This window comes from Scyliorhinus canicula, chromosome 16, assembly GCF_902713615.1.
Source record: "Scyliorhinus canicula chromosome 16, sScyCan1.1, whole genome shotgun sequence".
In the NCBI taxonomy this organism is placed as follows: Eukaryota; Metazoa; Chordata; class Chondrichthyes; order Carcharhiniformes; family Scyliorhinidae; genus Scyliorhinus; species Scyliorhinus canicula.
Genome location: NC_052161.1, coordinates 106,352,465 through 106,366,684, shown reverse-complemented (window position 1 = coordinate 106,366,684; position 14,220 = coordinate 106,352,465). Strand labels below are relative to the sequence as shown.

General features: G+C 40.8%; 1 protein-coding gene across 2 annotated transcripts in view; it reads left to right on the top strand.

Moving 5' to 3' along the window:
* mtor (mechanistic target of rapamycin kinase) overlaps nt 1-14,220 on the top strand; it is a 342,907-nt gene that overhangs the window by 241,024 nt on the left and 87,663 nt on the right. For both annotated transcript variants that reach the window (XM_038821832.1, XM_038821833.1), the window contains 3 exons: nt 3,560-3,667; nt 6,201-6,326; nt 6,938-7,069. In XM_038821832.1, the coding sequence (XP_038677760.1) occupies nt 3,560-3,667; nt 6,201-6,326; nt 6,938-7,069 (366 nt within the window). The remainder of the gene's footprint in view (nt 1-3,559; nt 3,668-6,200; nt 6,327-6,937; nt 7,070-14,220) is intronic.

Here is a 14,220-nt window from a genome sequence, read left to right as displayed (position 1 = left end):
TGGAAGTGCATGATAAAATAGGACTGAGTCAGCACGTCTTCGTCGAGGGGAGGTCATGTCTGACAAATCTGTTGGAGTTCTTTGAGGAGGTAACAAGGAAGTTAGACAAAGGAGAACCAGTGGACGTGATTTATTAAGAGCCCATGGTGTTAAGGGTAAGGTCCTGGCATAGATAGAGGATTGGCTGACTGGCATAAGGCAGAGAGTGTGGATAAATAGTTCTTTTTCAGGACATCATCCAGTGACTAGTGGTGTGCCTCAGGGGTCTGCTGGGACCACAACTTTTCACAATATACATTAACGATTTGGAAGAAGGAACTGAAGGCACTGTTGCTAAGTTTGCAGATGATACAAAAATATGCAGAGGGGCAGGTAGTATTGAGGAAGCAAAGGGGTTGCAGGCGGGCATGGACAGGCTAGGAGAGTGGGCAAAGAAGTGGCAGATGGAATACAATGTGGAAAAGTGTGAGGTTGTGCACTTTGGAAGCAGGAATGGAGGCATAGACTGTTTTCTAAATGGGGAAATGCTTCGGAAATCAGAAGCACAAAGGGACTTGGGATTCCTTGTTCACAATTCTCTTCAGGTTAATGTGCAGGTTCAGTCGGCAGTTAGGAAGGCAAATGCAATGTTAGCATTCATGTTAAGAGGGCTAGAATACAAGACCAGGGATGTACTTCTGAGGCTATATAAGGCTCTGGTGAGACCCCATTTGGAGTATTGTGAGCAGTTTTGGGCCCCGTATCTAGGGAAGGATGTGCTGGCCTTGGAAAAGGTCTAAAGGAGGTTCAGAAGAATGATCCCTGGAGTGAAGAGCTTGTCGAATGAGAAATGGTTGAGGACTCTGGGTCTGTACTCACTGGAGTTTAGAAGGATATGGGGGGCATCTTATTCAAACTTACAGGATACTGCGTGGCCTGGACAGAGTGGACGTGGAGGGCATGTTTCCACTTGTAGGAAAAACTAGAAGCAGAGGACACAATCTCGGCCTAAAGGGACGATCCTTTAAAACAGAAATGAGGAGGAATTTCTTCAGCCAGTGGATGGTGAATCTGTAGAACTCTTTGCCGCAGAAGGCTGTGGAGGCCAAATCATTGACTGTGTTTAAGACAGAGATAGATAGGTTCTTGATCAATAAGGGGATCAGGGGTTATGAAATGAAAATCACTTATTGTCATGAGTAGACTTCAATGAAGTTACTGTGAAAAGCCCCTAGTCGCCACATTCCGGCGCCTGTTCGGGGAGGCTGTTACAGGAATCGGCTAAGGGAATCGAACCGTGCTGCTGGCCTGCTTGGTCTGCCTTCAAAGCCAGCGATTTAGCCCAGTGTGCTAAACATGGGGAGAAGGCAGGAGAATGGGGATGAGAAAAATATCAGCCATGATTGAATGGCGGAGCAGACTCGATGGGCCGAGTAGCCTAATTCTGCTCTATGTCTTGTGGTCTTATTTTGCATAAAGCAAGATCCCAAGGTTATGTTGCCTTGGCCAACATTCCTGTATTTGACCAACTGACTTTCTTTTCAGTTCATTTACTGCTTGTGCAATCCTGCCATATATAAATTGGCTACTGCATTGAAATATGTTAAAAGTGACTTTACTTAAATCAAAGTTGGGTATTCAGCTCTGAGGCTTTAAGATATGATTCAATTTTTGTTTACCCTCATCTGTGAGGGAGTGGCATTTCGGAGCACCAGTTAATCACCAAAGCAAATGATTGTTGCTGTGTGTGAAATCTTGCAGTTAATCATAGATCATAGAATTTAAAGGGGAGAAGGAGGCCACCCGGCCCATAGAGTCTGCACTGGCCCTTACAAAGAGCAACCTACTCAAGCCCACGTATCTACTCCATCCCTGTAACCCCTAGTTAACCTTTATGGACACTAAGGGCAATTTAGCATGGCCAATCCACCTAACCTGCACATCTTTGGATCTATGGGAGGAAATTGGAACACCCAGAGGAAACCCACGCAGACACGGGGAGAATGTGCAGACTCCACACAGACAGTGACCCAGCAAGGAATCGATCCTGGGACCCTGGTTCCCACCAAAGCAATGTTTGCTGTTTGTGGAATCTTGCGGTAGCTGCCATGTTCATAAAAGTAACTGCATTTTGAAAAATAATATATTGCCTGTGAAGTGCTTTGTGACATTCTAAGGATATGACAACTGGGCTTACTTTGTAATAATATTTTTATAGTAATCATGTATGGATTGACACCATGGTCCACGCAGTATAGGGTATGCCTTTTTCGTTGTTAGTCATATTCTTTCTCTCAATTTTTTCTCTCTTGAAAGCATTCCCTATTCGTGTATGAGCCACTGCAGTTAATGTAGGCGAGCAGCCTGGTGGCATCTGGTGTACATAAATTTGCGATTGGATAATGATCAGGAGCAAAATTCCTTGAACAGTAGCTACCATAATGTAGGAAAATGCAAGTTAACTTGTATAGAGCAAACTGTCACAAAAAGGAATGATTAATTAGTTTCCCTTTGTAGTGCCTAAAGGCAAAATGTTGAGCAGGGTACCAAAAGAATTCCCTTCTCTTTCTCGAAGAGTGTCATGGGATTTTTATTGTCTAGCTGAAATACTGGAACAAACAAAGGCATTGGGGCACAGAGCAGAGCTCATCTAATTCTACTATTTTCATTATTTTGCCATTTTTGCATTGTCATCAAAGACTGCATCCATGGCATCAAATCTATCTTAAGTGTTTTTTTTTGAAAAGCTAATCTAACAATGAGAACCATTGGAAATGTTTTATTCTAGTTTTTCAGTGGCAAGAATAGAACTAAGACATTAATTAATATTAATGTCTCATATTCTTGGACTTTAGGAACTGTATTTGTCACAAAGGTTCTACAGATCCAGCAGAGAATACGTAGAGCTGACAACAATACCTGCATCAATTTCAAAAGGCTGGTGGATACGTTTGGCAGATAGTTATTGAAGAATGGCATAAAAACTTGCTCTCTGATATTTGAGATTAGCCTATTGGGTGGACTTTAGCCTATATACTCCTTATGAAATTGGGCACATGGAGGAGATGGGTTAATTAATTATGCCTCTTTAATCTTTTAAATCACCGTGGTTTGCTCATTGATTGCCGTAGGAAGTTGGGGAGCCCTATTTTTCCTGAAATTAGCCCTTTTAAAATTTTTTGCTCTGGAGTTCATATTACTGTTTTTTTAAATAAATTTTAGAGTACCCAATTCTTTTTGTCCAATTAAGGGACAATTTAGCGTGGCCAATCCACCTATCCTGCACATTTTTGGGTTGTGGGGACGAAACCCACACAAACACGGGGAGAATGCAAACTCCACACGGACAGTGACCCAGAGCCGAGATCGAACCTGGGACCTCGGCGCCATGAGGCAGCAGTGCTATCCACTATGCCACCGTGCTGCCCTAGTATTACTGTTAATGGATGATGGTAGTAGACCGATTTATCATCTAGGGCAGAGGATGAATGCAATTATCTTGCTTTGTTTCACTTTTTATATGTCTACAAGTTGTGAGTAATAAAACATCAGCAGTAAGTGTTGAGTCTTTGTTCTTTAGGCCATGGTCTCCTGTCAGATGCTGTCAGAACTGGAGGAGGTAATCCAATACAAGCTGGTTCCAGAGCGCAGGGAGATCATCAGACAAACCTGGTGGGAACGACTTCAGGCAAGTTAACATTTATTCCATTATCATTGGCAATCAATCTGAGACAAGATGCACATTTACCATTCAACCAGTAGAACGTATTATGAAACTTCCCTGGCTCTCCAGGAAAAGTCTGGCTCTCAGTCAGGAGTAGAAGTCATGCTGATTATTTTTCATTTGAAAGAAGGAATATGAACATTGGCAGGTCGATTAGTCATGGCCTAAGAATATTGCAGAAATAGCAGGCAGAATTTTATCCTCCACCGCAAGCGGGGTGGTTTTCCGCTACCTACCAACCTGTCTGTCCCTGACCTGTTTAAAATGTTACGGGCCACTGAGGGCCTCATTTTGCCACCACCAGGATTTTACCCATGGCAGTGGGAGGCCCCTGCTGCGTGAGAGAACCAGCAGCTTTTTAAAAAAAGTATTTTAAATGTTTTGCATTTATAATATTGCAAGGAACATCACACGGTAATAAATAGATAATTATTGGGTGGGAATATGAGGAAAAAAGAAAAGAAAAAATTAGGAATGTAAACAAGAATGTATATAAATGTAACGTGTGCATGGATGCGGGGGGGGGCCTAACTTTGTGCCCCCAGTGATTGGTTACCACAACTGTACCGTATTAACTTTGTACATTATGCCTCCTGGTATTAAAATACGCTAGGGCTGTGTTTGGTGCTACCTGGGTGTACCTTGGTGCTGTTGTTGTGATCTCACCCATGTGCTTCCTTGCCCTTCATTCCCCCCCCTCCCCCCCCGGTTCCGCTGCCTTGTTTGCCCTGTATCTTGGTTGCCCCCCCCCCTTTTCTTCTGTTGTCCGTTCTGTCACAGTCTTCCCTCCCATCCCCCCCCCCCCCAAAAAGTCGGGCAAGTTCAGCTTAGAGATCGAAGACACATTGTTCATAGTCCATATATGACTATTACTACTGTCTTCCCAGTTAGTTTTTCTGAATGAATTAATCTGTGTCCTCCAGTGTGTTAAAATAATGTTGCTTATTGCCTTAAAGTTACCCAGTTTTGCCGGGTACAGCATTCCAAACCACACCTGGTTCTTGAATAAAGCTGTCTTGGCCCCAATTAACTTAGCCCGGCCAGGGTTGGCCCCAGAGTCCTGATAGATTTGGATTGTATGTCCCTCCCATCTACAGGATTGTGTGCTTCTCGCCCAATTCCGAATTTGCTCCTTGTCCTGATATTTGTGGAGTTTGGCGAATTGCAGTACCTGTTAAATCTATATTGATACAAAAATTTACATTTCTTGTACCAGTATTGGTACTTCTATTTTTTCAGCACTTTTGCAGATAATTCAGACATGCTTTAAAAAATGGATAAGATGCTATGGCATATTCGTAACTTCAGTGCCAAAATTCTTCCCTCCAAATCTGTAAATATAGTACAATCATTTTCAGAAGCCTCCAGCTACATTTAGTTTTCAGAACTTTTTTTAAAATCTATGTTCCTATTGGATTTATTTTGCATTATTTGTAAGATTCAAAGCCACTTCCATGCACAGTTTCAAAGCTGGGGTCATTTCAATATGGGTTTTTTCTGGTGCATATTTGAAGGAAAGCAGAAGTATGTTGAGACAAATGCCCCATTTTATGTTAAACCAAATTTGTGCCGCTTCTATTCAAGACAACATTCAAGTCTCGTTTACATATTCCAGACTCTGCATGTAAAAATATGCAGGGCATTTGAAGTTGTTTTTGGTTTACGATTTTTACAATCAAGTGATTATATGCCCAATTACTGGCTGCATCTGAAGTTGAATAGACCAAATAATCCCTTATTTCATAAATCTTAGCATTTCAAGTTTTAATTTAGCTTTCATAGAAGTGTGTTTTTTCAACTTGTTTTTTTATTTTATCCATTCATTAGCCACTGACATTGGCAGGTATAGCCCAATGATGTAAACCAGATCAGATGGTGTTCTATGCACTAATAATGAGATCTTTGGTTGTGTTTCTATATCACACTGCCAAATCAATGATTTAATGTTCCTTTTCTCCCCCACTTTCTACTCTTCTCTCACAAAGGCATTAACTCATGCTGAGGCACAATTCTAAAATGTTGACTACTGCGCTCAATTGGCAATTCTTCATATGTAAGCTAGACTGTGTTCACAGGTTATTTTACTCCACGTGTAGCTCCCATAGCTGAGTCCAGTTCACACTTAACATCTACGTATCCAGAGTTTCCAGCTGGTGTTAGCAATCTAAAGTGGGAGCTGGATTTGATTTTCCCCCTCTTTTGTTGTCTCGACTGAAATTAGCTAAAGTGGCTGAAACCAAAGGGAGAGTTTGGCTCAATCTGAGTTTAATGCCACTGCATACGAGAACATTACCTGCTAAACCATAAGGAGATATTACACTGTCGCTTGAAGTGTGATCGTAACATGCCTATTCCACAAAAGCAGAGGGTCTGCAGTATCGAGGAACTAGTATAATTTGGATCAAAGAAAATAAGAACAAATTAAGGAGAATTGTAGACGTCCTTGAATGATTGTAAACACTAGTTCACCTATAACTTCCTTTTATTTCCCTCACAGGGATGCCAGCAGATAGTAGAAGATTGGCAGCGAATCCTAATGGTTCGTTCCCTTGTCATTGGTCCACATGAAGATATGAGGACTTGGTTAAAGTATGCAAGTCTCTGTGGCAAGAATGGACGTTTGGTAAGAAGGAACAGGAGGAAATGCAGTTCCAGAACTACATCAACCTCATGGTTTAACTTTTGAGTTATGAAATTCCTTCCTTTTTGACAGTGATAAAGTATGATCCCATTACTTAGTGAGTGAACTGACGAACTATAAACTCATGACTTTTGCTTTAAAAACAGCACTACCACAGTTCATAAAATGTTCCTTCATAAAATTTTCATTTCAAATCTATCTCCAATGAAATCACATACAGGGAGAAAAAAACAAATGTAAATGACTATTAGAAGGCTGGAAATAATTGAACCATGATGTGCAAACATAGTTCTGTCCCATTTTTTCATTCTACCCTTACTTTTGTACTTCTATTATAAATTCTTCTCATATTTATAATCTGGGCTTTGCAAACATGGCCTGCTGTAATTTCACACTGCAATCCCGCAACTAAGTTGTGAATAGAGCACGAGACGTTTGCATTGGCAGTTTCCATCATAAATGTGGACATGAAAACTTATATTGGGAAAAGCTGTGGAGACATAAAATATAACATAGAAAAATAGTAAGTGAAACTTATTCTTTTCTGGAATTATTTTTCAACTGTGCTCTGTATACAATGGCTCTTTTTCTAGGCCCTGGCTCATAAGACTCTGATCCAACTGCTTGGCGTAGATCCTTCAAAGCACCTTGACCAGCCGCTGTCTACAGTTCACCCCCATGTCACCTATGCTTACATGAAGTACATGTGGAAGAGTGCCCACAAGGTAAGTTCCAACTCATGCTGTATTGCATAGGAATTATAGAATGCAGTTAATTCTCATGAGTTAATTGGATTCATGCCCCCTCTTCATAAAAGAATAGCCTAAATTGTTGTATTTTATGATTAGAGAAGCTTTAAATACATAGCTTAAAAAACATAAAATAAGGCAGAATACACACCACCATAGATATGAACTAGTGAAAAACAACTTATGATCAGGAGTCAGAAGGAACTTCTCAGCTCAAAAAGTGATGATTGTAATAAGCCCCATGTCTTTTGGAGATTCAAAACAATAAGCTATTGTTGAGGGCTGAGGGAGTTTGAATCATGGAAGGTCAAACCTAATAGGGTCAATCAGCCTATTTACATCCTTCATGTTTCCTATATTTTGGAAAACAAATTGCTCAAAGCTTTGTTCCTTTCCTGTTATGTTGGATGCAAAACATGTGCTTTGTGTCAAATGACTTCTTTAGCTGTCTCCTCCTGATTACTATGTGGAGATAAGTTACTTCTTGTATAATACTTAAAATAGACTAACTAATTGTTGTTACTCGTATCGCATCTTTTCAATTCCAACTAAATGTGATGATTTTATGAGTTCAAGACTGCTGATGCCAATATTTATTACTACCGATGAGGCAGGACTCCAGCTTCATCCCACAGTGGCTTCTCACTGTAACACTCTTCTGGAACACATTTCAATAGATTCCTTTCCAGTTGTGGGATTAATATTCTCACTGAAGTATTTCATTCTTTTGTTTTTGTACTTCAGTAATTGAGCAAGTGACTGTCTCTTTTAAGGGACCTATTCTCCCACTCACAATGACCATCTTAAACGCATGTTTTTTCTAAAATTAACAGCAGTGTAGAACTGTCCCTGGATTGTGTTTCAGTTCAAACAGCAGTATCACAATCATAGCCTCATAAGAGAATAATTGTTCTCCCGTCTCGACAGACATATAATGTATACACGCACCATATTAGCAACATCACCTTTCCTCCAGATTTTTATTCTTTAAAACTGAACAGCCAAGTTCAGTGATGAAAGAAATTTTAAATACATGATTACAGTTGACTGGTCCAGATGGTATTGTCGTTGGATTGAAGCTTAATTATTATTTTTAAAATTGCGTCCTGATGAAAATAGATCATTTTTATTTCTTCCGAGTCTGTGCTGGCAGCAAGACACCTAGCATGGCAACATAGAACATAGAACAGTACAGCACAGAACAGGCCCTTCGGCCCTCAATGTTGTGCCGAGCCATGATCACCCTACTCAAACCCACGTATCCACCCTATACCCGTAACCCAACAACCTCCCCCTTAACCTTACTTTTATTAGGACACTACGGGCAATTTAGCATGGCCAATCCTCCTAACCCGCACATCTTTGGACTGTGGGAGGAAACCGGAGCACCCGGAGGAAACCCTCGCACACAGCGGGAGGACGTGCAGACTCCACACAGACAGTGACCCAGCCGGGAATCGAACCTGGGACCCTGGAGCTGTGAAGCATTTATGCTAACCACCATGCTACCCTGCTGCCCCTAAATTAAGAGTACCCAATTAATTTTTTTTTCAATTAAGGGGCAATTTAGTGTGGCCAATTCACCTACCCTGCACATCCTTGTGTTGTGGAGGCGAAACCTACACAAACACGGGGAGAATGTGCAAACTCCACACAGACAGTGACCCAGAGCCGGGATTCGAACCCGGGTCCTCAGCGCCGCAGTCCCAATGCTATCCACTGCGCCATGTGCTGCCAGATGGAGGAGCTAAAACAACACGAGGACAAGTTTTCTAATTGTAGTTTTATTTTGTAGTTATATTTTATATTGTAGTTTTATTTTGTAATTACATGTTGTAACTGTTCACCCAAGAAGCTGCAGATAAAATGTCTAGTGACAAACCTTCCTGTGATGCTTTTGTGTTACCAGAAGGCTCAATTCAATCAGTCAGGGTCAGCATTTGTCCTGCATTTGAGCAAATCGTCCAAATCACATTTGGCTACTCTGTTCCCATATCCTTTAATTCTGGAAATTATTTGCCCATCCCCATTATTTCATGTGCAAATAAGTTTTTTCTTGCTATGTCTTCTAGTTCTCTTATATTTAATCTTGTATTTATGGTCACTCAACTCAAATATCTCTTCCAGCCATGCAGTATGGTTCCCTTAATTTGTTGTCTCACATTAGTTCCTGTATGAGTACTTCAAACTATTATTCTACAACTGAAATGCTCACGATCAAAACAATTCAATTGAAAAGGTCTCAACTAATGGTAAGTTTAAAGCTGATTTCTTTTGACCAGAAGCTGATAATGGAGCAGCATCTACTAGTTTCCACCTCCAAGGTTAAATTTCACTATAACTGATAGCAGAATAACACACTGATTTGTATTTATAGTCCCTTTAATGTAGCAAAACATCCCAAGGCACTTGACATAAATCTCAAAAATAAATGCTGAGCAGCTAAAGGAGCTATTAGGAGATGTGACCAAAATCTTGATTGAAGAGGGCCTGAAAGAGGGCATAGAGATGGAGAGCAGAGGAACTGCGAGGTTACATTACAGTATGGAGTGCAGATGGCTGAAGGCACATCCGCTAGTGGTGGACAAAGAATAAGGGATGTGCGAAATTTTGGATTTGGAGGAATGGTATTCTGGGGGTTGGGGGGGGGGGGGGGGGGGGGGTGATGTTATAGGGTTGGAATAGCTTATTGAAATTGGCCCTGAAGAGATATAAACCCAATGAAAATTTTAACTTGGAAGCATTGGGAAACAGGGAGCCAAATAGATCTGCAAGGAGACGGGCAGAAGAGTGTTGAGATGTTGGAATAGTCAAAGCTAGAGATGACGAGACATGACATGAGAGTTCCAGAAGTAGATGGACTGAGGTAGACGATGTTAAGGAAGTGGAAGGAAGGATTCTTTGTGATGGCATGTATACGAGATGGAGGATGGTTGAAACAAGGCGACAGCAGTAGATCAGGTTTGGGGTTGTTTGGCAAGTCTGTGCATCAGTGATCTGCTAGTGAAGTCTGGATAAAGAATTTCCTAACTTGACAGCAGCTTATTATTCTTTGTAAAATTTTCAAAGAGTTAAATCAGATTTGTATATTAATATAAGACTGTTTTATTTTACTTTACTTGAGAATCTGGTGTGGAATGATTTGTATATTTTTTATGAACACTGCTCATGTTCAATGCGAGGGCATCCCAAATACCAGAAGGGAAATTTGGAACATCGGTTCTTAACTATTTACTTTGCGATTTGGAAAAGAAGTGCGAGAAAACAGATGAAACTCGGTGAGGAAAGGGGTCAGTCTTGTAAACTATTCAGCTCATGAGATGACCAACACGAATGGTCTGCTTCCACATTGTAATTTCTGTATAATTTAAGTTGGATGGAGGACGCCAATTAGATGGAGGACAAGATTAGAGGACACGGCCTACACAAAGCCAGTGTGAGTACAGGACTAATGACCACCAATTGTTGAACCTCAAATAAGTCTAAGAATCAAAAGAAATGGTTGTTTCTTTGCTAACAAAATAGTAGATATGTTCATATGAATAAGAACAGAAATAGGCCATTTTGCCCCTTTCGCAAGCCCTGCCATTTGATAAGATCATGTCTGTTCTGATTCTGACCTCAACTCTAATTTCCTGGTTATTCTATAACCTTGGACTCCCTTGTTAATCAAGAATCTTTGTGATTCAGCCTTTAAAATATTCAATGACTGCCTCCACTGCTGTCTGGGAAAGAGAATTCCACGTTTTTAAAATTCAGTTCCCCATCCCTAATTGCCTTTGAGAAGGTGGTAGTGAGCAGCCTTCTTGAACCTCTGAAGTCCATGTGGTATAGGTATGCCCACAGAGTTGTTCGTGAGGGAGTTCCGGGATTTTCACCCAGCAACAGTGAAGGAATAGCAATATATTTCCAAGTTCGAATGGTGAGTGGCTTGCAGGGGAATTTCCAGGTCGTGGTGTTCCCATGTATCTGCTACCCTTGTCCTGCTAGATTGTAGAAGTCATGGATTTGAAAGGTGCAGCTTAAGGAGCATTTGTAAGTTCCTGCAGTGCTGTATCTTTATAATAGTACACACTGCTGTCACTGTGTGTTGGTGGTGGAAGGAATGAACGTTTGTGGTGGAGTGCCAATCAAGCGGCCTGCTGAATGGTGTCAAGCTTCTTGAGTGTTGTTGGAGCTGCACTCATCTAGACAAATGTAGAGAATTCCTTAACACTCCTGACTTGTGCCTTGTAGATGGTGAAGAATCTTTTTGGGAAGTCAGGAGGTAAGTTACTCATTGCAGGATTCCTGGACTCTGATCTGCTCTTGTAGCCAAAGTGTCAGTGACCCTCTGAGAGAAAAATCCCTTATTTCTGTTTTGAATAACCCCTATGTCCCCTAGTTTCAGTATCCCCCATAGAATCCCCATAGTGTAGAAGGAGACCATTTGGCCCTTCGTCTTCAAATTATGCATGATCCATGGGGGAGGGGCATACAGATTTGATGGGCTAGATGGCCTTATCTTAGAGACCTAAATAAATCTCTCAAAATCTCTTCCAAATGTCTCAGCTAATTCATGCACAAACAATAGAATCAAATTACTGAACAGACATCATTGCCATCTTAAACTCGAATGTTTCTGTCAATGCTGTTGCCTGTATCTTGTACCAAGCTCCAATTGTTTTCACTGATCTACATTGGCTCCATGTGCACCAACATCTTGATTTAAAATTTTCATCCTTGTGTTGAAATCTCTCCATGCCTTTTCCTCTCCTTATCCCTTTAAGTTTTGCCAGACTTTTAAGCCTCTGAGAACTCTGATTTTCCAACTCTGGCCTCTTCATCCCCCACTTCCTGCACCTCAACATTTGACCTCTCCTTCCTTAAGATCCACTGTGACCAAGCTTATCCAAAAGTCTCTTTCTTTGTATTGGTGTCTCTAGATGTTTTCCAATGTTAGTGGTACAAGTTGTTTTTTCTGTAAGATGAGAAGTAAATTGTGTATTTCTATTTTAGAAACTAAGACCTTACTATAAATGCTTGAAACTATGTAAGGATTCAATGATTACACATATAACAGCTCCATTTGATCCAAATGAAAAATATACATAGTTAAATTTGCGGCATCTAAAAAGCTTCATCAGTTGCACATCATAAATTGTATGTCTCATTGGCATCATTTCATATTTTTCCTTTGGCATTCCCTCTGCTGCACTTCAAACTCAGGCAGTCGTCTAAATCTGGAAATTAATGTTGGAGATATTAACAGTCGATGCTTAATGCGGTTATATGACATTCCACTGCTCTCTACTTTGACAAAGGATGTCAACTCATTCAAAATAAGCTAATGGATCAGATAAAATAGCTGACAACAGAATATCATACAATTATATCAAAAGTGCTTCTCCTAATATTGCCTCTTAAGTGCCAAATGTCAACACGCCACCTCCTTCCATTACTTCCACTGAACTGTGGATCAGCCAGCAGAAGGAAGTAGCTGCTGTGTGAGACAGACAGCTTTACAGAGCTACTTATAACTGAAAACGATTCCATTCTGAAATATGACTTCTGTCACCATAGACTAGCCACATTTTATTGATGTAAACCAGGCTGACTTTAGGATTAGACACTGATTTGCCTTCACTGCCCCCTGCCCCTACAAGAAAGATTAGAGTATTTTCTGAATAAAAAATTTGCTTTAACCAGTTGATATGTTTATGTGGCATATGTACTTGGTTTTTCACCCTGAAGTAGAGATGATTGACAGCAGATCTTTCAGCGTGATATAAGATGATGAAGAAAGATGATGCAGGGCAGCACGGTAAGCATGGTGGTTAGCATAAATGCTTCACAGTTCCAGGGTCCCAGGTTCAGTTCCCGGCTGGGTCACTGTCTGTGCAGAGTCTGCACGTCCTCCCCGTGTGTGCGTGGGTTTCCTCCAGGTGCTCCAGTTTCCTCCCACAGTCCAAAGATGTGCGGGTTAGGTAGATTGGCCTTGCTAAATTGCCCGTAGTGTCCTAAAAAGTAAGGTTAAGGGGGGTGGGGTTGTTGGGTTATGGGTATAGGGTGGATACGTGGGTTTGAGTAGGGTGATCATTGCTCGGCACAACATCGAGGGCCGAAGGGCCTGTTCTGTGCTGTACTGTTCTATGAATATAGGAAAGGTAAATCTAGAGCACAACTTTTAAGATAAGACGGAATGAGGGGGGTAGGGCCTAACAAGATAAGGATAAAGCATTGGCCAGAAGTGATGTCAGGATGATCTTCACATGAAGTAACTTGCACATGGATTGGATTTCCAGGTAGACTAAAGCATGGGCACTATTTAAGAAATAGTAGTCACTGTTGAGGGACAGACTGCAAATTCTTTCCAGGTAGATGAATTGAGTTGGCCAAATGGTATTCATCTGTATTTCCAGCATGTGCACAGGATGCATTTGAGTAACCTACAGTTTGGAACAAGCAAACTGTTACTGCTTCACCTAGTCTGCCTGTATCAATTTGATTGGTGATATCGATGATATCACAGGGTCTCAATATCACTATGTATAATCCTTGTAGGTACTCTGCTAATTGTTTAGGGCCACCAATTTGGAACATTGCTAGACCTAACGTGGGAAATAACATACAGGAAACAGTTGGGCGATCTCAGTTGAATTTGGTTTGTCATGTTTATTCTCTTTTTAATGCAAGGAATGGCAGGTTTTTTGAAAAGAGCAATTAAAACCTGTATGCAACTGCAGTCAGTCTCCCTTACAGCTTTATGGTCCCATTTCACTGATATTATGAGTACGCTGTGTTGTTGAGCACAACAAATTAAGAGTCTGTAAGTACTTCTGCTTGGGAATAAAATAGATAATGGGGCTTCTACAACAAATTGGTTGTTGCTGAAATATTGTGGAGAATTCATGAATTTGATTATCTTCATAATTGAGGCTACCTGCTCAGCTGTCTCAATCCTTGTCCAAGTCAGTAAATTGTAAACCAATTAGCATAACTCCATTACTGCTCATACATAACTTTAAAAACATGCAATAATCATTGTCATCTTTTATTCCTGTTTCTGTTACCCACCCCACTACACACGGTAATTTTGTGTTGGTTGTGACAATTCTAATTGACCTACAGAATGTATATGATGAAGA